Below are 25,327 nucleotides of genomic sequence, written 5' to 3' on the forward strand. Positions count from 1 at the left end.
TATTCCTCCTTGGGGCAGCTATCTTTTATAGTTCCATTACTTCCAGACTTCTTCATCTCCAAATCCTTGGATAGATCTATACTTAGCACTCTGGAAAACATCTCATTTCATATACATGTTTTCATTGCTCTAATCAAGGCACATTCTTCTTTTTCAAGGGCAGCTCGTACACTCAGGCAGAGAGTGACAGAGGGTGGGTCAGTACAATCTGTGATTCTAAAGTTGCTCTTTTAAACTTACCCACAGGGAAAGGAGCAGATATGCATCAGGATCTATGCAATGAAAACCTGGGATTATCCCAGACTTCTGTTAATCAAGCCCTCACCCTTCATTAAGGTAGAAAATGAAAGGGGGGACAGGCTTATGCCATTTACTGGCAGGAACATTAGAAGTCTGAGTATTTATGTCAAGAGTTTGCATTGGTATCTCTTGAGTTATTGGCTGAACATTTTACTCTGGATGAACACTGGGACACAACAAAACAGACACGGTTTCAACCATGGTAGGGCCTTTGCTCTGAAGACACATCCACAGTGAAAGGTGAAAGGACTTGCTCAAGGTTGTAACTTGCAAATATCTGGGTTAAGGCTCAAACCAGAGTCTTCTGCCTTCACTCCCACTTACTTTCTAGATTTTTTCAAACCACACAGGCTCCTCATGCTTCAGGCTGGATGGCAACAAGCTCTAAGCTTTGGGAAAGGACTTGCTCAAGGTTGTAACTTGCAAATATCTGGGTTAAGGCTCAAACCAGAGTCTTCTGCCTTCACTCCCACTTACTTTCTAGATTTATTCAAACCACACAGGCTTCTCATGCTTCAGGCTGGATGGCAACAAGCTCTAAGCTTTGGGAATTTGAAAGCACAGTAATATTATTAGAAATGTTGTTTTAAAATCTGGTCTTGGGGCATCTGGATGGGTCCATCAGTAGAACATGTGACTCTTGATCTCAGGGTCAGGAGTTCAAGCCCCAGTTGGGCATAGAGCCAACTTAAAAAGAATACATGAATTTAGAAAAAAAAAATTAAATCTGATCTAGAGGAAGGAACACGCCTGGGTGTTTTCTGCAAAAACCTGGCTGATGTTAGGTCATGCAGCTTTGAGTTGTTTCTGTGTTCAGGCCAACTGATTAAGTGCCCAGGTACCTGTCCTCAACTTTCTTATCCTGTGAAGAGGAAGTCACATGGCTGTGAGGACAAGAAGGGCACCTGAAGGCAGGCAGATAGATACAGAACTGCAAAATCATTTTAGACAGACCCACCTTAACATCTCTACTGTAGCACAGAGACGGTAAGAATTGCCTAGAGAAATATAGTCAGTAAGAGGAAGGAGTAAGACTCCAGCTCACCTTCCTTAAATTAAATTCCTGGTGTTCTCCAACCATGCTCTCATATCTTGTACCTGCACTTTGCCTTTCTCTGCCCCCCTAAACCATCTTCTACAGAATCACCAAAGTAGCTGTCTCTACAATGTAACTCAGAACATGTCAGTCTCTGCTGAAATGGCTTCCCATAACAACCAGAAAGAAATCCAAGCTCCTTGTTCTGGCTCTACACCACTTATTCTCCTACTTGATTGTGCATCCATTTATTCATCCTCTTGGATAGTCCTGTTTTTCAATTCCCTTTCTGCTCAGCTTATTTTTAACTAAAACTTAGGCGATTTCTATTATAAGCAAAATGTTTCTTAGGTACTACAGAGATAGGATGACAAATGCTGTTCATTTCAGGAAGAGGAACAACCTTAGTGCATCCATAAATGTAGTCCTCTGGTGCTCTCTCTACCTCCATCAGAGCTCACCCCAGCATCCGTGCCAGAACTCCCAACCTCACTTTACATTCCTCATTCTTTCACCTTCTACACCTACTGGGTCAGAAAATCCTCTAATTCATTCCCATGCCCAGCTTCTCCCCTTATGTCCCTAGTGTCTGAATGTCCATTGGGTCCTTCAATCCCACCTCTACCCTCCCAGACTACACAACTAACCCAGCCATATCCACTTTCTAGTTATCCTTCAGACCCTACTTTTCCTGCTGAAAAGCCCATCAAAATCTCTGATGACTTCTAGGATCTGGTGCCAACACCTTGGGCTGGAAAGGAAAGCCATTTATAGTGTGGACATTGCCCATCTGTAGCTTCAGCTCTTACCCTCTACCACCCTTCCCTCTGCCCCAGCTGGATAAGTCACTCTCCCCTGTTCCACACTCGTGACTTGCTCCAGCTGTGGGCTCACTCCTCATACCAGCTGTGCTTTGATCAGCTGGTTGGCCCTTCCATCAAGACTCAGCCCAAAGGGGGCCTTCTCTCCGAGGCATCCCAGGCCTGCCACTCATATCTGACACCCCTTTCAACCTTCTCACACCACAAGGAACATGACCCACCACCTTCCTCATTACAACTTGACTTTGGGGAAAGCAGAGCAGTGAGGGTGGCAGAGCATCCAGGCCACATACTGAGTTTTGAAATGAGATGTCTGGACTTAATTTGTTGGATAAGGAAGTGATATCAACACATTTTTGGTTTTGCTTTAAACATCCAATTCTAGTGGGAATGGGAGTTTGAAGAAAGTGAAATTTGTGACAGGGCAAGCAATTCCTGAACTAACAGCTACGAGACACATGAAGTAATAGGTTCCTTAGGATAAAAATTCAGAAATTACGCTCTGTTGACTCATTTCCCTGTATTTTTTCCACTCCTCCAGCTCTAAATTTGAAATTGTATTATTTTTGGATTTGTGATTGGCAATTTTAGGCTTTAAATAATAGGTGGTCCATGTACCATCAACCAACCAGCAATACTTGCCACTGAGAATGTTAACTTTCTGGTCCTTCCTCCAGTTCCCCAACCATTTCTACTTTGCAACACCTCCTTGTACTCCACCTACGCATGAGTAAAATTAATTTTTTATTTGGTTTTGTCACTAATCATTAAATGCTCTACCTTTTAGAAAAATTGAAAGACTAGGGGCACCTGAGTGGCTCAGTTGGTTAAGTGTCTGCCTTTGGCTCAGGTCATGATCCCAGGGTCCTAGGATTGAGCCCTGAGTCAGGCTCCCCAGCTCAGTGGATAGTCTGTGTCTCCCTCCCCCGCTGCTGCTTCCCTCTACCCCCACCATTTGTGCTTGCTCTCTTTCATGCATGGTCTTTTTCAAATAAATAAATCTTTAAAACAAAAAGAAAAGTTGAAAGACTAATAAATATTATGATTATTATTACCATCATGATGACTCTGTAAGCATCCTTCACTGCAAATACAAGTAGTCTGCAAAATTCTACTTCTACTCTTTGAGACTAATGTCCTAACTCTGTAGGTACAATGCAGTTTAAATGATCCAAAACTTGAGAAGAATATAAAAAATGGGCATATATATTCTTGACACTAAGGGAGCACTGTCTAAAAGGCCAAACAAGGGGTATTTATTTCATCAGAAGAATGTACTTTTGTTCAACCTACTAGTTGCAATCTTTTAGGGCCCAGATTCTTTGCAGTTAGCTAGATAAGTTCCAACTATTTTGTGTTCCACAGAGATGCATGTGATTTGTGTCTGGTAGAAAAGACAACCATAGGAGTTACTGTTTTATTGTCTTACTGGACAGTAACCCATTTTGTATCTAATTGACAAAACTTGTGCCAGCTTTCCCCCAACCTGACTATACATAGTTGACCCTTGAACAGCATGGGTCCATTTATATGTGGATTTCTTTCTTTCTTTCTTTTTTTTTTTTTTTTTTTATAAGCTCAGTACAGTACTGTAAATGTATCTTCCTTAGGATTTTTCCTAATAATACTTTCTTTCCTATAGCTCCCTTGATCATAAGAATACAGTAGATGATACATATAGCACACCAAATACAGGTTAATCAACTGTTTTTGTAATAAGGTTTCTGATCAACCAGGGGCCATTAGTGGTTAAGTTTTGGGGGGAGCCAAAAGTGATATGTGGATTGTTTACTGTGCTGAGGTCAGGGCCCCAAACTCTGTGTTGTTCAAGGGTCCACTGAATCACTCTCTTTCTCCAATGCTCTTGGAAGCAGCTTTACCACCCTGCCTGTGTCCTCACTGAGGGGTTAAATAAATCTTGAAGCCAAAATACTTTCTATGAGGGTTGTGTTTTTAGGGTTTTTTTTTTTTTTTTTTTGAAAATTATATTTAGAAAATTCTTCACTTCCCTGATGAACAGCCTGGGGTGTGTAGGCTGTCTGGGCCTTTTGGAGCTTCACTGCACGGCCCTCCATTTGATTTCTGAGCTGCCCTGGAAAGAGGCCAATGTTAGCTAGTCCCACTAGGCCCTACTTTAGGTTAGTACTGATCGTGCTCTTTGATATCCACAGCGTCTGGTAACTGCAATGACTGTTTCCCTTGTCCTGGCAGCAGCTGGAAGCACCAACCAATTCCACAGAAGTGTGTGTTGGGAGAGAGGGTAGGGAGGCAGAGGGTGGAAGGGGCTAGTATAAAAGACCAAGGTTTTGCAAGAAAAGGGGACTCTACCCTAGCAGCTGGTCTCAGCTACAATCAAATCCCATGGGTGAGAAAAAGGGGTGGCCTCTACCTGGGGATCTGGGATGTGGGAAGGATGGAGGCCTGATGTGAGTCATCTCTAAAACACTTAAATCTCTGCTCTGGCTGCAATCAAGAAGAAATGGCTGAAGTGAACCGGAGATTCCAACCACGTGAATGAAGAACTCCTTCTCTTGTGTTGAGAGAGGAAGATGGCATTTTAACATCTGGTTGTGGTTTGAGCTTGTTGTCTAGAACTGTGCAGCCCAATAAGATAGGTACTGGTCATGTGTAGCTAGGCCAGCTTACATTAAAATTAATTAAAATTAAAAACCCTGTTCCCAAGGGTGACTGGGTGACTCAGTGGTTGAGTGTCTGCCTGCGGCTCAGGTCACGATCCCGGAGTCAAGTCCCACATCAACTCCCCACAGGGAGCCTGCTTCTCCCTCTGCCTATGTCTCTGCCTCTCTCATGAATAAGTAAATAAAATCTTAAAAACAAAAACAAAAACCCAATTCCCTCCATCCCATCAGGCACATTTCAAGTGCTGGACAGCCACATGTGATAATGAGAGACATGAGGACTGACCATCTTCATCATGCAACTGCTCCCCTGGTGACCACCAATCTAGAAGGATTATGCAAGGTTATGCAAAAGTAAAGGTCTCAGGAGAGTTTGGCTCCCTTTTTACTTCAAACTCTCACTTCCAAACTGCTCAGGATGAGAAGGGACTAAAATTTTGTTTGCTTGTTTGGCTTGAGAGAAAAAAAATTGAAAGCTTTTTTTTTTTTTTTTTTTTTAATTTGGAGAAAAGGCATGTGGAAAAGAGGAAATGGGTGATTTGGAAAAGGACTCTGAGGAGATTTTAAAAAGTAAGGAAGAGAAACTAGAACATGCCTCCTAGTGGAGGAGAGGGGCAAAAGGAGAAGACAGTGAGAGACACTCCCTGGCCAGGCTGGCTAAGAATATTTGTTCGGTACAATCTCTGACATTTTTTTTTAAAGATTTATTTATTTATTCATGAGAGACACAGAGAGAAAGGTAGAAACATAGGCAGAAAGAGAATCAGGCTCCCTTTGGGGAGCCTGATGTGGGACTCGATCCCAGGGCACCAGGATCACAACCTGAGCCAAAGACATACGCTCAACCACTGAGCCACCCAGGCGTCCCAATCTCTGAACTTTAACCTTGAAGTGAGTCCAGTTGTGTGCTTTAACCCCCGTTTGCTACCACCAAATCTTATGTGGAAGTCTATTTTGTACAATATTCTTGTTCTTGGGATTTGATGATATATACAAAAGATTCAGAAAGCAAAACAAACCAGAGCAGGGAACAGTCCTGGGAATAGAGAGGTATGAAGACACTGAGGATATGAACCATCAGCAACAAAGTGTCAGCAGGTAGGAATTCTAGGAAAGACTGGGGTGGGCCTGGCATCACCAGGGGATAAGGCCTTCAGCCTTTTAATAAGTAATCAAAAGAAAGCCAGGAGATTCTTTGAGCTGGAGACATTTGGGTTGCGTGTGTTTAAAAAGTACTGCTATTTCTTGCCTCTGCAAGAGAAAAATCTCTGCTTTAGAGGCTGAGCAAGTAACAAGCATCCCTTAGGAAACAAAATACATTTTGCATTTCAAGAACTTGTAAGTCGAGTTAGATAAAAAGCAGCAGACTTACACAGTGGCATGGGGAGAGCATCACGGACTACAATGCAGGCTGCTATGTTACACAGTCTCTAAAAATTTGGCCTACCTCAAAAGAAATACAGAAATAATAAAATAGTGCTTAAAAGTAGTTGCACTTATTTCTTGCCATTTCTTGGCAAAAATAGCATATACTTTTAAAATAGTGACTAGCAAACACTTCTTTTTTTCTGACCTAGTACCTGCTCACTCTCAGCTTGACACCCTTCCCCGCCCCTGCCTTCTTTAGACATGTAGGTGGAACATAATTTAATATTTGGGTGATCTCTCAGGCCCTCATGATAATGGTAGTTGTCATATGGTGCTGAAGGCATTTATGCCACTTCATAAATGGTCCCTTTGCTATATAGTGCTTTTGGGATGTTCCGGTTGTGTTCCTCTCACTTGCTATCAACTCATTTCCCACAGCTGTTCACACAGACAGTAGAAACAACCCTTTTCTGCTTGCATTCTGTTGCCCTCAATATTTCAGTAGCCGTGGCTCCAAAGAACTGAATGTACATGATTGGGGAAAGGTAATTAAAAGTAGTTACAGTCCAATTTCTAACACTGTGACTTTCTTGTTTGAGACATTGTGATGAAGAGAGGCATCGATTTCATGAAGTGAAAACTTGTTTTGCTGAAAATCCTGATAAGATATCACTTAAAGCTGAAAGCCAAAAAAAAAAAAAAAAAAAAAAAAAAAAAGCTGAAAGCCAAGCTGGGTTACATTTAATATTTGTTCAAGATTTTGACTATTACCTCATTTGCAGAGGAACCTGGGTGAAAAAGCAATTGCCTTTAGAAGCCCACGTAAATCAGTGTTTTCTACATATGAGTGAGTTGTGATGATTAACAGTTAAAGAAAATCATCCTGAGAAATAAAAATAATAACCTCTAGTTTATCAAATCACATGTCACTTGATAAAGCATAAAAATAGTACTTTTCTCCTCTAATGTGTTTCTTCTTATAGGACAACAGTCAAGATACTCAGCCAGTGATTATATTTAATCTCTTCAAAATGACCTTCTCTGAATTATTAGAAGCCATGCCATATTTTTACATAATCCTATAGATTTCCAGTGCTTGGGATGCTGACTGAAGAAACTGCCAATTGAGGGCACTCTAGCAGATGCAGGGAGTGATGCCCCACTAGCTCATAATCAAGGGCAAAGGTCATTATCTTGGTGACTCTAGTATCTAACCTGGATATGGCTTACCTGGGAGAAATACTTATAAGTGCTTCTAGAAAAGCCAGTCCTTGTCCTTCTTTGCCACTCTGGGTAAAGTGGATAAAAGTTGTCAATTTCAATAACTTATACTTTGTATTAAGCCTAAACTCTATCAAACTGTTGATATTGGTCATTTTTTATCCAAAAAATAAAAACTGTAACACGATTTACCCTGATATTTTAAACCTGTTGAGGTTCAGATCCCCATACAGATCTCAAAGATTATCAAGTACTCTCATCCTTTCACTTGCTGAGAGAAGGAACAAACAATAAAACCAGACCAAGTTGGAAACAATTGTAGCTAAAATCCTCTGTAATGCCACATCCACAGTAAGTCTGGCAGTTGCAGGCATCCTGCTGGTCTCCAGAGAGAGAAAGGTAAGTAAAATATGGTATTTTCCCTCAAGAAACTCAAAATACAGTAGGAGACATAAAAATAGTAAATAAAATGTGAATGCAATGTACTATGTACAAGGATAGGTTAGTGGTGGCACAAAGCAGTTATCAATTCTTATTGAATGGGTCAAGGATGATATCAAAGAGGTGACTTCCCATCTGGATTTTGAAAGATGAGTAGGAGTTCACGGTCAAACTTGGAGGAACAAGTGCATTTTAGGAAAAGAGAGCAGCATGCATAAACCATGTAACAGAATAGTACCTTGAGGGAATTACCAGGGGATTTTTATGGCTAAAGTAGAGACTATGTGTAGGAAACTGGTGGGAAGAGAGTCTGCGGAGTGAGGTAGGAGCCAGATTAAGGAAGACCTTGTATTTCACTTTATCCCACAATAGGGAGTCATGGAAGCATTTGAAATAGAGAAAAAAAAAAAAAGTTCTGATTTTTATTTTCAAAAGATTACAGTCACAGCTCTAGATGAGAGAAAAAAAAAAGAACAAACAGAAAAAGAGTATGAGAAAATTGCCAAAGAATTAATAGTGGTCGCCTCCAGGAGCGGAATATTTTCTATGTCTTCTCATAGCAGAACAGGGTTAGCTGTTCCTTCCAAGAAGGAGTCAGGTTTGTCCTATAAATAGCTGTTACTTCAATATTTTAATTCAATACAAGAATAGTGACCACACTGAGGCCCATCCTTTTCCTTTCTCAATTTTGTTTACTTACAAAGCAACTACGCAGTATAAATCTAGAGGGTATTAGGATACACATTTTGGAAAAACCAAGTCTACAAGTACAGAGTCACGTCAGCCCAGAGACCAGAGACCTCATGAAAAGGCCTGACAATCTGAACCTCTGAGTGGGTCACCACAGTCAGCCACCACATACATTCCAGCGACTTTAAGGGAAACCAATTCCAATTTTAGATGAAATCTTAACAAGTTTTAGGTTTCCCTTTGTCTCACAGGCAACAGTCTCCCCACTCTCTCTTCCCCAATTCACCTCAACTTCAAGTACAACCTAAGAAAAGCAATGCATTTACAATGCTGATGAGGCTTCAAGCATCAACCCAAACTGTCTGAACAGATTGGTGGCCCCAAGCCTCTGCTTCTATATAAAGTCTGGAGCCACGGCCACCTTGCAAGGGCACAAACAATAAGTGATTGAAACAGGAGCATCCAAAACTTTGATCCAACTGTTCTGTGCAAATGGAACAAGCAAAGCAAGTGACTAGCGCAAAGTCCAATCACTATTCCATTTATAACAAATACAAAGTTTTATGTAGAAAGCCTGCCAAAAGCACTTCATTAGGCAAAAACTGTTACTACATGAAACCCATCTGTAAAACCAGGGTAATAATAGCAATGACCTTATAAGGTTGTTGTGAAGAATTAAACAAATAATGCACACAAGTGCTTAGAAGATTGTCTGGCATACAGTGAGCACTCAATAATTATAGCATCATTATCATGATTATATCTGGCACATGGTAAGTGCTCAATAAATTACAGTATCATTATCATTTTTATTTTATCTCATAGCTTGCCTCTTTCCAACTATTCCAACTTATTAATCTCAAAGATGTTCTTACTTATGTCAAAGAGTATTTACTCAATATTGTAATTAAAATGAAATAATTATAAGAATGTTTTGAGAGAAAAAATTAATAATACTTCTTTACCTCTTCATATCTGTCAAAAATGGCTCCTTCTTGCAAAAAGGAAGGAACTTCCTTCTGCCAATTAAATTCATAAGGTTTGGCCATTATTATATGCAAGACCTAAAATGAAAAAGAATATGTTATTAGTGTACAAAACTTTAAAACAAGCAAAGCTCAAAGGTTAATCATTTTATATTTATGTGTTTGCAAAAGCTCTTCTTCATATGCATAGAATAAGTCCATAAATTGTCTCTTTCTTCCTCTTTCCTTCATCTGATTCCAAATTCCCTCCTAGTCTCTGAACCTGGGGAAATACCATTGGCCCTTGAGTAACACAGGCTTCAACTGTATGGGTCCATTTATACGAGGATTTTTTTTTATTATTTATTTATTTATTAATTTATTTATTTATTTATTTTTGGATTTTTTTTAAAATAAATACAGACAGTACTTAAAAATATTTTATCTTTCTTAGGATTTTCTTTTATCTGGCTTACTTTATTGCCGGAATACAATATATACTACATATACAAAATATGTGTTAACTGTTTATGTTATTGATAAGGTTTCTGGTCAAAAGTAGGCTATTAATAGTTAAGTTTTGGCAGAGTAGAAAGTTGTGTGTGAATTTCTGACCACGTAGAAAGCTGGAACCCCTAACTCCCGCATTGTTCAAGGGCCAACTATAATATCTACAAGGAGGCGATCAACCCGAGGTAATCATTTGGAAAAATTCCCCTCCCTCTTCAAATCATACAAAATAATAAGATACATATTTTAATCTGATGGCATTAGAGAAAGAAACCACAAACCTGACCCTATTTATAGGAGAGGCCTCTGCAAAGGGTGGGTAGTTCTGCAAGCCTACACTATGAGCCTGAAGGTAGACGCATGAACAGAGGAGCCCATTGGATGAGGGGTTGCAGAATCAAGTAGGAGAAGCTGAAATTTTCTATTGCTCTTGGTTCTTTCAATAGCCCTCTCACCCCTTCCTCACCTGAGCCACTTGGGGAAGTAAAGAATGTCTGCTTTCTAATATGGGCAGCATGTGTGACACTGAAAGAGAGCCCAGGCATTCTTCAGGGTGACTGTTTGCACTTAGGAAGAAGTGGGCACTCCTACCCACACTTCTTAGCATTACACACCATGATGTACCTGTAGTAAGTTGCAAGCAGGACATCTTAAATGAAAAGCGCAGCATCTGACCAAGAATCACTAAATATTTAAGCAATGTCAAGAACATGGAAGATGGACACCAAACGCAGTAAGTAGAACTGACACCCTAGAAAATAGAGTTAACAGGACAGACAGAACTTGGCTTTGGCTTAAGTACAGCAGATAATTGCAGGAGGAAAAAGTACATTCAGTTCTAACAACATAATTAGTCTAGAAATTTAAAAAAGATTGTTGAAATCAAACTCTTAACAGGTAAGCTGAATTATAAAGAGAATTAAGATGAAATGCTGAGCCCAGAGATTCTCCCAGAAGGCAACACAAAATGGAAGCACAATGGGAAAATTTAGAGAGTTGGAAAATGAAAGCTGGAGGTTCAACCACCACCCAAAAGAACAGCTTCTTCTATTAAAAGGAGAGAGCAGAGCCAATGGAGGGACTAATCAAAGCAACGTGAAAGAACACTTCTGAACTGTGAATATTTGCATATTCAGATGAGTCTTTTTTGATGTATATTTTTATTGGAGTTCGATTTGCCAACATATAGTATAACACCCAGTGCTCATTCCATCAAGTGCCCCCCTCAGTGCCCATCACCCAGTCACCCCATCCCCCCCACTACCCCTTGTTCGTTTCCCAGAGTTAGGAGTCTTCAGTGTGAATATCTGAGTCCTCAGTTGAAAAAAGTCCATTGATGTGGGGCACCTGGGTGGCTCAGTCTGCCTTCAGCTCAGGGTGTGATCCCGGGATCCTGGGATCCCATCCCAAATCAGGCTCCCCACAGAGAGCCTCCATCTGCCTGTGTCTCTGCCTCTCTCTGTGTCTCTCATGAATAAATAAATAAAATCTTAAAGAAAAAAAAAGTCCATTGATGAAAGCAGTATAAAGGCGAGGGGATAGACAAATACCTAAACATACCTTTGGGGGACACTGAAAACAACAGCTATGAAGAGAAGTTATAAAATTCCTCAGAGATACACAGAAAGAAGACAATTCAGAGGCGAGTGACAAGCACACAGAAATCAGGCAACTGTCTGTAATATGGCAACCTCAAAGGTATGAGGGACAAAAGTATGGGACTTGAAATTGTGTCCAATCAAATCAGCTTAATTTTTAGGAGAAAATGGACTTGCAAGATAGCAGAAAGATTTAATGACCTACTCTGAAAGAGTTAAGGTATTATATGATCTGTCAAAAAAAAAATAAATGTAGAGAAAGGATATGGGAAGTAATGTGGAGACAATGAGAGAAGAAAAAAAGGGAAAGTTTACTTATTATGCAAAAAAAAGGATAAACTATAATAATCTTGCTCCCAAATTCCTGATTATATCACTACAGAGGTTGTAGCAACTGAAGCGGTCAGGGGTGGGGGTAGGGTGGGGGGAAGTATGGACCAAAGGGAGATAAAACATTTTGGGAACAGAATATCAGTATTTAAGACTCTAGATATTAGCAGAAAAATACACATTTAGGATTTTCCTATAGGTAATTAAAAATGGAAAGTAAAACTTGCATATTATTAGAAGGGAAAAGAGAACAAAGAAACATGAGTCTCCTTTAAAAAGAAAACAGATGTAGGGAAGGAAGGGGAAACGAACACACTATAAACACAAAACACAAGATAAAATGACAACGTATCTCTAGCTATAATACATATGACTTGGTTAAATTCACTTATAAAAACAAAGAGGTTTTGACATTAGGTGACATTATGGTTGTTTGCCAGAAATATTTATAAAATAAAAATAATACAGGAAGTTTGAAAATGAAGGGATGAAAAAATGATCTAACAGCCACATGCTAGGAAGGAAAGAAAGTAGGTGTCCACAGTAACATATCAGCCAAAACAGATTCAGAGAAAACAGCAAGAGACAGTGATAAATCATATTAGGAAAAGCGATGATCACAATGATTTAACAGTCATTAACATTAAAGCATGTGAGTACGTAGCGTCAGGACATATACTGAAAAAACTGGTAAAATAGAAAGAAATTTGGCAAAGTCACAAGTACATTAGGAGACAATGAATGATTCTCAGAAATTAATGGAATTAGACCACAATGTAAGAATATTGAGGATTTGAATATTACACTTACTAGTTTAATCAAAACTATTTAAATGACTCAATTCAAGTATGTTACTGAATTCAGACATGCCCCTCCCTCTCTCTTTACATATATATACAGATACAACATATGTATGAGTCCTGAATATAATAGATAATAATATATAGCTATCTATTATTATATGTGTTCTTCATCCCCTCTTTGTACTCCAGCTACTCCACACACATATAACAATCTCAGAATCTAATCATAATTGGGCCATAGAGGAAACCTTAGCATTTTTTCAAAAGGCAGAAATTAGGGTGGTCATGCTCATTGGCCACAACTAGGCCAACTTACAAATTGAGACAGTGCATTTTTTTTTTTTTTTTAGATTTTATTTATTTATTCGTGAGAGACACACACAGAGAGGCAGAGACATAGGCAGAGGGAGAAGCAGGCTCCATGCAGGGAGCCAGACGTGGGACTTGATCCCGGGACTCCAGGATCACGTTCTGGGCCAAAGGCAGATGCTCAACCGCTGAGCCACCCAGGTGCCCCCTTTTTTCTAATTTTTTAAAAATATTTTATTTATTCATTCATGAGAGACACAAAGAAAGAAAGGCAGAGACATAGGCAGAGGAAGAGGGAGAAGCAGGCCCCATGCAGGGAAGCCCAATGTGGGACTTGATCTCAGGAACCCAGGATCATGCCCTGAGCCAAAGGCAGATGCTCAACCACTGAGCCACCCAGGCATCCCTGAAAGAGTGCATTAAATCTATACACATACAAATTAAACATGAACATACATAGACTTCTAAATTGTTATGCAGTAAAGCAGAATAGTCAAAGCAAAAATTATAAACTTCTGGGATCCCTGGGTGGCGCAGCGGTTTGGCGCCTGCCTTTGGCCCAGGGCGCAATCCTGGAGACCTGGGATCGAATCCCACATCGGGCTCCTGGTGCATGGAGCCTGCTTCTCCCTGCTTGTGTCTCTGCCTCTCTCTCTCTCTTTGACTATCATAAATAAATTTTAAAAAATTAAAAATGTTTTTAAAAAATTATAAACTTCTCAGAAATGAAAGGTAGGCGCATTATACAATAAATATGTAATATACAGCAAAAATTGTCTTAAAAATGATTAGTAAAAGTTAATTGCTTTCTGAATATTCACATATGAGATAAACATTTGGCAAGTACTGGGGAGACCGAAGGATGGGGAAGGAAAAGGATGAGGGAGTATAAACTCACAATGTACATGATGACAAGGGAATGTAATTACAAAAGAAGAAAAACATGTGACTGAATACTATGTGTAACTTTAACCAAAATATCTGAACACCTAAATGAAGTGGATGGGTTTTTCAAAGTTAAAATAAATTTGATTCAAAAAAGGAAAATACTTAAACTGGTAAGTGACCTTGGAAGAAACTGTAAAAACAATAAAAGATTAGACCCAGATAAGTTTATGCGTGAGTTCTACTACATGTTCAAATGAAAGGCAAATCCTACATACCTAACATTTTTCCCAGGACATAGGAAAGAAGTAAGTTACTACCTGACTCATTTCACAAGTCTCATGATTGGGTCCTGACAAGGACACTATAAGGTAGGTTAACAAAACACCACCCAAACCTAGAGTTCAATTCTCACAGAGAAAAAATTCTAGCTAGAATATGAACAAATCCATCCTAGAAAGTGGCTAAAAGAAGAATTCGGGATGTTTCATCACTGAAAGCAGATCAGTGTGATTCACTACCTAAAGAGATTAAGGAGAAAAGTCTAGCACATGCATATCCTGGCATACTTTACAAAATGAAGTCAACCTGAATATGAAAGGTCTCTAACATATACCTTTAAATAAAAATAGGAAAACACAATGGTATGAAATATGAACAGTGTGATAGCATTTACCTAATACACAGCTACAGAATAAGAACGGTATAACACCACCTACGTAAATACACACCTAAGACAAATCTATATACTTCTCTAAGTACATTTATGTGTATATAAATAAATTATTAAAACATCTGGAAATGTATGGGGCACCTGGGTGGCCAGGTTGGTTAAGCGTCCAACTCCTGATCTTGGCTCAGGTCATGATCTCAGGGTCGTGAGATCAATCCCCATGTCATGCCCCTTGCTGCTGAGCATGAAGCCTGCTTGGGGTTCTCTCTCTTCCTCTGCCCTTCCCCTAGCTCATGTGCTTATGCTGTCACTCAAAAAAAATTGGAAACTTATGACCCTTATCTACTTCTGGGGAGGAAATAAAGATTGGAGCTAAAAGTCAAGGTATCTTTAGTGTTATCTCTATAATGCATGTTTCTATATTCTTGCACTTAACATGCTGTAAATAGAAAAGAATGTAAATTTCAAAAAGGAAAAAAAAATGCTGAAATTCTACAGATAGGCAGATGCATTCTTTTTTAGTCCCAAATGACTTAAAGCAGAATGCATTAAGTCATGTTTCAAGGTAGCTTCCTCACAACGGCCACCACTGCTGTTTGAAGGAGGAACTACTCCATTGATCAGGCTAAAAGCTGGGAAAGCGGCACAAAGGGCCTTCCAACCAGCCCAACTGAGGTAGGAAGCAACCCTCCATGAATCAGCACCACGCCTTCCCATGGAGAGCCAAGATGAGCCAGGTGGCAGACAGTGAGAGAAGGGAGAGGTGCTTCTTCCCAGTCCATGTGTCTGTATCCCCAGTAGGGACTGTAATTGGGTCTTCCTTCTTCCTTCTCTCTGTTCTTATCAGTTTGTCTTTCTCTGTGTCTTTCCAGGTCTTTTTCTCTGTATTGGACAGACAAATACACACAGCCCCCTCACCTAAGGTGGCTTAGAAGCAAGCTTCTGATAGCAGGATGTGCATTCATGCTATCTATGTCACAAAACAGATCTGCCGAGCAAAATAGAGTTGCAGACCCCCTCAGGCTGTCACGGATGTGTTATTTCGTGATCTGTAATGAGAATAACCAGCTACAGGGAGCTAAGTGACAACACTGAAGACAGATGACAGAACCACACAGTGGCCTCCCTGGTTGACCAGACTTCAGAAATCAGTGGGCCATACATCTCTCCTTTGTAGAACTTTGTGTTCTGTGATCTTTTCACTCCTGCCAACCATCCCTTTTAACATCTCCCTTTGTTTTTATTTTAAAGAAAATAGTGACGACAGGCTTCTGATATGAAATGCTCATATTGGAAATGAAAGCTTCTCTCAACCTGCATCATCTTTCATTGGTTTAACTGGTTCTTCCAGGATCTTTTCAGCAAAGGACACACAACATAGTCCTCAGTACATGATGTCTCTTAGATTTCACTAAATCGGGTACGAATTTCATTCGTACCTTCCTTATGGGAAGGACTTTGTTGGGGGGGTTAATGGGAAGAGGGTACTTACTTCTGACCTCTGAAGAGACTTGCAGTGGAGTTAGTACAGCTTACTTTTTAGAGCTCCAGGGTTCCAAACAAGGTAGGAGACATTTTCACAAAATGACCCTGGTGTACCCTGAATCTCCCAAACCTTTAAACTGGCATGTGGGCCAGTTCTTTGCACTCCCTCTGAAATACTGTCCAGGGCCTTGTATCAGGAGCAGCGGCTGGCTTACTTTATGTAGAAGGTACAACTATGACCTACACTCAGAAATGCTGGCCCAGCCTTCACAGCAGTTTGATCTAGGTAATTGATTTTAAAATGGGAACAAATTGATTTTAAAATGGGAACACGTCGCAGTTCAACGGATTCCAAAGAAAGTTAAAGGGACAGTTACTTATTTTAAAAGGCAAGAGGTGGGTAGTGTCCACTCTATGACTATGTCCTTTTTGCAATTATCTCAAAGCTCCACATAGCAGCTAACTGATTAAAAAAGAAAGAAAGAAAAGAAATGAAATGAAATGAAAACGCTTTCTCTGTACCATGCCAAAGCCTCCTCTTCTCAAATTCTCTGACTTACCTACTAAGGCCTCACTCACTTCCGCAAGACACCTCAGGGTTCAATTGCTTCTTCCACCTCCCTAGCACCCACCATTCCCCACCACCCCCAGCCTCTCCCTACAGAGCCCAGAGGAAAGGTCCTCCTTCTCCTTGAGGGACACAGGAAGTGAAGGAGAATTTACACAAAGAATGGACCTGTAACTGGGCACCTTTTCCCAGAGTAAACACAGGAGTGAGCAGCTACTGGAAGGAGGCCAGTGGGCTTTTAAATAGTCTCCTTGTTTCTCAATTCTTATGCAACTGGAATGGATTAGCTATTGCACTGGCTGCAGAGGAAAACCTCCCCACTGGGGAGCTTGGCAGGGAGGGGATAAGGAAAGGAGGGGAGTCCTAGAATGCCTTACTTCATGGCAAGTGGCAAAAAGTGCCTTCTAAAGACAACGGTGAGAAACTGAAAGTGTCAGTACAAGGTCAACCTGGGACCTCAGACAGACTATTGGAGACCAAATCTCAGATGCTCAAGGTAAGACACGCACATTACGCATGAAGACAGTCTTCTATCCATTCATCCATTCAGGTGAGGAGAACTGAGGAAGAACAGTTCTTTATTTGTTGCCCTATCCACCCTGCATCTTTAAATCTGCTTTCTTGTCTCTCTGGCTGGACCTACCTACAGTCTTCAAGACTTACAGAAGACTTAGTCTTCAAGAACTTACAAGCCAAAAAAAAAAAAAGAACTTACAAGCCTACCTATCTTAGACACGCTGGATCAATAATGGAATCAACTCTGCCCATTCCCCCACGACCTCCCCAGTTTAGTCAAAACTTTGGTAAAGAAATTTTTGTTTCTGGACACATGCCTTGTGTTCTGGTAGAGAATGAACAGGGAGAAATCAGGTATATTTAAGGTCCTGGGTACGGTAGGCTGAATAGTGCCCCCCCACCCCCCGGCAATGATACCCACATCCTAATCTCTAAAATCTGAGTGTTACCTTACATGGCAAAAAAAACTTTACAGATGTGATTAAGGTAAAGATCTCAAGATGGGGAGATTATCTTGGATTATCCAAATGGGGCCTCAATGCCATCATCCTAAGTGTCCTCATAAAAAGGAGGCAGAGGGGGATTGGACACAGAAGATGAAGCAATGGGACTACAGAGGCAGGGACTGGAGAGAAGCCACCACAAGCCAAGAAGTGCTGGCAGCCTCAAGGAGTTGAAAGAGTCAAGGGATGGACTCTCCCCTCTTGCCTGGAGGGAAGTGGCCCCACAAACACCTTCATTTCAAACTGCTGGCCTCTAGAACTGTGAGAGAATAAAGCTCTGTTGTTTTCAGCCACAAGTTTATAGCAATTTTTTGTAGCAGTCTGAGGAAACAAAGATTTCTACAATATATCTTTCCCAGGATCCAACTGTCTTTTAATAATTTTGCACCTCCACAATAAATACAAACTTTAAGTATACCTTGTAGCTTCCCCCAAACCAACCAAGACAGTAGCCATTTTTTGTTTCTATTTGTGAACAAATAAATCCATGTGAAAAATCGCTTGCTTCTACATGGTAACATATAGCTCTCAAGCAAACAAAAATGCACCACGGCTCACATATGAATTTTTTAGTGTAACTTTTATCTTCAACCTAACAAAAAATGTTCCAGAAAAAAATAATCCCTTCCCTATCCAACCATACAAATCCCATTAAACCAAATAACCCATGACCTTAAGTGACTCCATGATGAGAACAACTAAGGTTGTTTTCCAGAAGAACACAGAGGGTTGGAATAAAATTTCCACTGACTTAATGTGAATTAGTTGATTATCAAGCACATTTCAACATCTTGCTCTTCACAGCCTTTAAATAAGATACCTTTATATTTCTAAAAACAGATGGACAGCTATATTGGATCACCCAGAGCTTTTGAATAAATGGCTTCTCTTCAATGGAGACTCTAATTTGACACTGATATATTGCATCATTAATGACAGTTTTCCCCATTTACTAAAAATACCTCCTCTTTCATCAAGCCATTAAGTAGCTTTTCCAAAAGCACATAAAGGGTGCAGGATAATGTAAATGATAATAGGCAATGCTGTTCAATACTTGGGGGTTAGGGCATTCTTATACAATTTGGCAAAAAAAGAAATTTTTAACCCATTTCTATAGCCTTGAAACATCCATACTCTGATCTAGTAATTCTACCAGTAAGATTTTTCCTACGTAAAGGCATACAAAATCTGTGGACAAAGACATTATCATGCTATATAATCCTCGTGGGTGAAGTCTCCTCATGTACAGTCAAGATTTTAAATCTTGAAAAGGAGAACATTTTAGTTTTATTAGTTTCTTCCTCCTCTACTCTTGCCAGGAGTTCTGGTGGAAAATGTGGACATTATTTAAAAATTGATTTACATGATAAAAATATATATTCCTGAATATATAAATTACAGTCACTATAAGTATTTTAAAACACACAGAAAGTATTAAAATATCACCTCAAATTCTATCACTGAGGTATAGCTACTACTTGCATTTTGGTTTATGTTTTGCTAATCTTTTTCTTATTAAAAAATGTGTATATAAGCTAAATATATATATACAAAACATCCAGAAGATGCTTGATTATCAGAGATATTTAGGACCAGCTTAATTTGAATATAATGAATAATTACTGACATATAATACAGTATGTAATGACCAATTTGCAAAGAAATCAGAATATGATGAAGAATATAGTTTTCCAAGAAAAGAACTGGATGTTTCAAAAGATTCTTTGGATATTGGTTTTTTTGCATATAATAAGTGTCTTGGAAAGGGCATCTGAATTCATGTGCCAGCTTCCCAAGAGCCTCTTAAATCCAGTGAGTGCTGAAGCTGTATTAAAAGTCGTTGTCTATCTGATGCCTGGGTGGCTCAGTTGGTTAAGCTTCTGACTCCTGGTTTTGCCTCAGGTCATGATCCTGGGGTCCTGGGATCGGAGTCCTTCATTGGGCTCCCTGCTCAGTGGGGAGTCTGCTTCTCCCTCTCCCTCCATCCTTTGCTCATGCTCATGCTCTGTCTCAAATATATAACGTCTTTTTAAAAAATCAGAAGAAAAGGTATTTGTCTATGACTGGGGGTCTCTGACTTGATGATGTCTTGCTACTCACCTCTTCCCAGAGTTAATTTCCACTGAAGAACTCCAGCAGACACCCAGCTTTAGGGAGCAATACTGGTGGAAGAAGCTGAGAGAAGTGGGGGCCTATCTACTTACAATGTCCTCTGAGGTGTCCTAGTCCTAAATGTTTGGTGTGAATCCCTGGGTTACCAGTACTTTGATCTTTCAGAAACCAAAGATATAATTTGCATATTAATGATTTTATAGTCGTGGGTTACAGACATGACTTCTAAAAACAATTTTTTGTTCAGTAGGATGTAAGATAAATTGACTTTTAGAATGTGAAAATACATAGTGTGTGGTAGAAACCTGGAAAAGGGGACATGTAAATTAATTTCATGTAACAACAAATCTATTTTAGCAGGACTTTTTTCATATTATAAAAATTCTGCAAAGTAAAAGCATTTTACTTCTTCTGTATCTCTGAAATAGAGTACCTATTTTTACTAAGGGGTTACAGCAAACAGCAAAAGTTGTTTTATTACTACTGAGTATGTAAGATAAATAGATTTAATCTCATCTGCCTTGAAAATTCTAACAGTCCTGAGAAAACAAACAGGCAAACCTGAAATACTTGTAAAGAAGGACTGGGCTTTTTTTTTTTTTTTTCCTCTCCCTCTCTCGTAAGTGGAAGAACCATCACTATTTTCAAGGCCAGAATATATGGTGGTATGTATAGTTTTACAGCACAGAAACAACTTTTCCCTTAGTAGCAAGTTATTAGCCACACACAAAAATGTTTGGAGAGAGTTCAGCCCTTCTCATTCCCACAATAAGAGCTCTGATAAGGTCTGAGGAATAGAAAACAAAATGGCAACATGACAGAATAAGTACATTAAGTACATAAAGATGGAGCTCAAACATAAATTATATAATTCATGGTCTCTCTTGGATCTTGTTTCAGGGTGTTTCTGATTATGCAAAGATTGCAGCCTTTAGCTTTGTCCTTGGAGAGCCCAAGGGTTCCAGCATGAGGACTATGTGTATGGGGTCTTGGACTGACCTCTTTCTCAATCTTAGTTTCTTCTTAACTAGAACATTCTTTGAGCTACTGTTGATAATATCTGGATAACCAATGTGGGGAGACTCAAGTCGTTTGGGGACTCAAGGCAGGAGCACAGGGGAAAGACAAGAAAAGGCTTAGGTTGCGTGGGCTTGCCTTAGATCAGTGGTTCTCAAAGTGTGGTACCTAGACAGTAAAACAGTAAACATCATCTGGGAATTTATCACGAATGCAACAATTCAGGCTCCACAGCCAGACCTCTGAATCAGCAACTGGGGTGAGACCCATAACTCCATGGTGTGTCCAGCAGGCTGGGTGATTCTGATGTCAGGTAAAGTTTGAGAATAATAGCTTTGGATCAAGTCTTCCTCAAAAGAAAAAGGTAAAAGAATTTTTTTTTAAAAAAAAAGGAAGGAAAAGGATCTTTTGATCTTCATCTATGGCCTGGACTAGCTTACGGGGATCTGCTAGGCACTTGGGACTAAAGCTCAGGTGTGAAATAAAGACAGTCCATTTGTCTAGAATGTGCACTTGTTTCAGGAAGGCTATGGAAAATCAAGGATATGGAAATTCTGTGTCCTGATACTTACTCCCTACCATGATCAAGAGTAGATACCAAGGTGGCCCCAAGCAAATGGATGATTTCCTCAACCAGTTCTTTCAAGCTTTATCCTTAAGGGTTAAGGCTGAAGAAACCAGTGAAGGGTGACATGTGACTTGAAGAAAGCAAACAAAGGGTGACAGAACCAAAAACCCAACATACTAGCTATTTAATCTACAATGTAGACAATGCAGTCACTTACCAAGTAACTTTTAGCACTTCCTACTTCCGGCCCAGACTTTTATGGTCCCTGATAACTATGAATGTTAATATTTCTCCTAAGAACTCAGAAACAAATTGAGGAAATAAAGATTCACCCAGCAAACTCAATCTTTAAGAAGCTGCCATTAAACAAAACTGCTGAGGAGAAAGATCACATTAAAACATGAAGGTTCTAGAAGAAACATGCCCTAAATGGCAGTGAAAAGCAGCAGCATCTCAAAAGATGCTCAAAAAATATTACTTTGCCATTTGCATTCCTCTCTGGATTTATTCGATTTGACTTACCGTCCCAAATACACGGAGCATTTTGCATTCTTCTCTTCCTTATCCATTCCTTTTAAACTTGGTTAGTTCTGCTTATCCTCTAGGTATCAGCAAGAGAAACTTTAGATACCACTCCTGTATCTTCACTTTAACACTCTGTACTTCAGACCTTTGTAGAGCTCACCCTGCTAGGTTGTAAGCATTGCTGTTTATCTGTATCTCCTCTATAGGAGGAACTCTGGGAAGGCTAGTTTTGTTGGCCATTACAGATCTCCTTTGACTTATAAACCCACCCTAAGTTGAAAATATCATAAGTGGAAAATGCATTTAATATACTCAATCTACTGAACATCACAGCTTAGTCCAGCCTACCTTAAACATGCCCAGAACACTTAATATTACCCTACAGTCAGGCAAAACCATCTAACATAAAGCCTATTTGAGAACAAAGTGTTGAATATCTCATGTGATTTATTGAGCACTGTATTAAAAGTGAAAAATAGAACATTTGTATGGGACAGAATGGTTCTGAGTGTATTGGTTGTTTACCCCATGATTGCATGGTTGCCTGGGAGCTGTGGCTCATGCCACTACCCAGCAGAACAAAAAAGCATTATTTGCATAGCACTAGCCCAGGAAAAGAGCAAAATTCAAAATTTGTAGTACAGTTTCTACTAAATGCATATCACTTTGATACCACTGTAAAGTAGAAAAATCCTAAGTTGGGGACCATCTATAGTGGGCACTCAGTAAATATAGGAAGAATGAATGAATGCTCTTTGGAGGAGCTTCCAACCAAGCCAAAAAATAGCCAAGGACAATGAACTCTTCTCTTGTCACCCAAATGCACATCAGTACCATTTCTGTGTGCACTTGCCCTTTCCTTAAAGATCCTTAAATGCTGTTCCCAGGTTCCTGTTCCCCAACTCACACCCTGCTGCCTTCCTGGTCCCTGCACTCCTTGGTGCCTGGCTGGAACTCAGCCTATAGAATGAGTCTCCACTCCTCATCTGGTTCTGTAGTAGGTTTGTCCTATGAATCACTTCTTGGCTAACTGTACATCCCAATCCCCATCATGCTGGGTCCAGCCCTTAAGCTCAGACTTCTGACTATGGAATCCCCTTGAGGATGACTCAGATTGGCACGTGGGTCCTCAAAGGTGGGAACATACCCTAGGCATGTCCTCATGGAGTGTGTGGTTTTCTTTTCCATAGGGACTGCCTCTTTAGAGCAGACCTACTGGAAAGCTCCTAAGTTGCCCAGCCCTCCATACTTTGTCCTTCATTTTCCCTGGGACTGGCTCTACCACAATTATCAGGCAAAGCATCACCAATATGAATCACACATGTCAAGAGAGAAAGTGATCTTCAGATGCTTGATTTTGCCTTAATTATCTGAATATTTCAAAGGAAAAATTTTTATTTTATCTTTGCTTGAATAATCTAACTGAATGTTGCCTCAGGCATATGTATGGGATAAGTCTGATGACTGCAAGAAAGGACTTCACAAAAACAGGGTAACTGCTTTGGACTAGGAGCAGGCACAAATTCAAGGGCTTGAGAAATCCTTTATTTTAAAAACGATTTTCTTATTAAAATAAACACACAGAGACAACGACTCTTAAATTTAATCAAGATTCCTGATATTTAAGTGTTCTCCAAGCAAATTTATAAATAGGTCTTTGCTATTATTACACAGGAATCATAAGAAGAGGATAAAGTATAAGACCGCATATTGGAACTGAGTCCAGACCATAAAAGGAGAAAATATTTTTCCTTAGGTTTTGAGCTAAAAGGTATCCACATTTAACACTTTTAATATGTTTATACACACAGTGGTACCACACAACCTGACAAAAGAGATGCAGTCTAAATAAACTCAAATCTCACATAAATTTAACGATCTCCTTACATGTTCAAAATTGTTCCATCTCCATTCTTGAAATGTCTAAACTAAAGATAGAGATTGAAATTGTCGAGATAGCGAGGAAAAAGTGACTTGGAATTTAAGGTTTTACAAGGTTGATATTTTTTTCCATTTGTGCAAATGCTTTAAAAAAATCCACAAACCTTTCTTCCTTGTTTTTTTTGCAACTTTTATACCATTTCTCTGAAAGGGATAAGCAGCAAAATATTTAACCTCATTTCATTTGTGAAAGAAATGTTATCTTTTCAGGGGTTTTTTGTTTATTTTTTCAAGATGTTGCATTATAATTAACCATTACCTCCAACAAGGCAGAGAATTTACTGGGCATTGGCTTATGTCAGTGAGGATACATAAAAACTAGGTGTATACACTATGGGGTGCCTGGCTGGCTCAGTCAGTAGAGCATGCCATTCTTGATCTCAGGGTTGTGAGTTTGAGCCCTACAATGAGTGTAGAGATTACTAAAAAAAAAACAAACTAAAAAAACAAAAAAACTAGATGTACATACTAGAACATACACTGTCTTTGGCTTTGTCTGATAGACCGGCAGGCAACTGAACATTTCATGTTTCACTGTCATTTGCCTAAGAAATACCAGCACCGATGTTCATACTCTTTGAAAGAGATCTTACAATGGACATTAGAAAAGTGAATTATAATGATCCAAGTTTTATGGTTAAGTAATTTGGCCACATCCTAAAAAAAAAAAAAAAAGAATTGGTCTGACTTTAATTATATATTGCATTGTTTCCACAATGAATATTAAACTAATAGGATCTGTACAGTCTGCTGGAATGGAAGGGGGAGTCCAATAGGAGATAGATGACCTGGATTCCAATCCCAGCTCTGTCCCAACTAGCTGTGGTGTCCTTGAGAAAGACCCTTAAGCTCTAGGAGCCTTAGTTTCCTAGTCTGTAAAAATCAGAGGCCAAAATAGTCATTTTTCTGATCCCTTCTAGCTCTAGTTGGTTTGATTAAACATTATTTGGGCTTCAAATAAATGTAGATGTTATTTAAAAACCCTATATGCCCTTCCTGAAATATATTTTATTTCTTAAAATTAAAGCCACATTCAGATGGCTCCAAGGAAGATTAAAAACAATGGGTTCCTATTGTGTATTGAAGAGCAGCTGACAAGGTAATGACACGGTGACATTTCTACAACAGCTCTTCAGTAGCAAAGCAGACTTTCAACAAATGCTTGCCCAATTCTGGTAAGGTCAAAAGCCTTCAAATAATTGTTCCTTTCATATGATGTGTGCTTTTACTGGATTATTTAAAAAATGTGTTTGCTTCCATGGCTTATATAGAAACTGAAAAACATCCCTCACTCTCACACAGCCCGGAGGCATTGGGAAGGATGGATATCAGAGGTCAGAGAAGTCGGATGTGAAACAATTCCCAAGGGTTCATGTCGTATTTTATTTTAGCAAATGTCTCCAATTTCTAATTCAAGCCATATCAACAGGCTGGGAAAAAGAGCAAAAACAGAGCTTCTTGAATGAAATTCCCGGCCCCTTTGTTAGACAAACCCTTGGATCC

General features: G+C 39.5%; 1 protein-coding gene and 1 long non-coding RNA gene across 12 annotated transcripts in view; one reads left to right on the forward strand and one right to left on the reverse strand.

Moving 5' to 3' along the window:
• PLCB4 (phospholipase C beta 4) overlaps positions 1-25,327 on the reverse strand; it is a 419,571-nt gene that overhangs the window by 156,798 nt on the left and 237,446 nt on the right. For 8 of the 11 annotated variants that reach the window (XM_038571637.1, XM_038571634.1, XM_038571639.1 and 5 more), the window contains one exon: positions 9,482-9,580. In XM_038571637.1, the coding sequence (XP_038427565.1) occupies positions 9,482-9,565 (84 nt within the window). In that variant the 5' untranslated portion in view covers positions 9,566-9,580. Of the gene's footprint in view, positions 1-9,481; positions 9,581-16,081; positions 16,228-16,634; positions 16,772-25,327 lie in introns of those variants that run through there. The other 3 variants (XM_038571641.1, XM_038571642.1, XM_038571643.1) reach the window with 3 other exon arrangements.
• Positions 7,379-18,022, forward strand: LOC119865625. The gene is made up of 3 exons (XR_005377605.1): positions 7,379-7,784; positions 10,889-11,107; positions 15,462-18,022. It is a non-coding gene; the product is annotated as an uncharacterized LOC119865625 (long non-coding RNA).

Source organism: Canis lupus, chromosome 24 (assembly GCF_011100685.1).
Source record: "Canis lupus familiaris isolate Mischka breed German Shepherd chromosome 24, alternate assembly UU_Cfam_GSD_1.0, whole genome shotgun sequence".
Taxonomy (NCBI): Eukaryota; Metazoa; Chordata; class Mammalia; order Carnivora; family Canidae; genus Canis; species Canis lupus.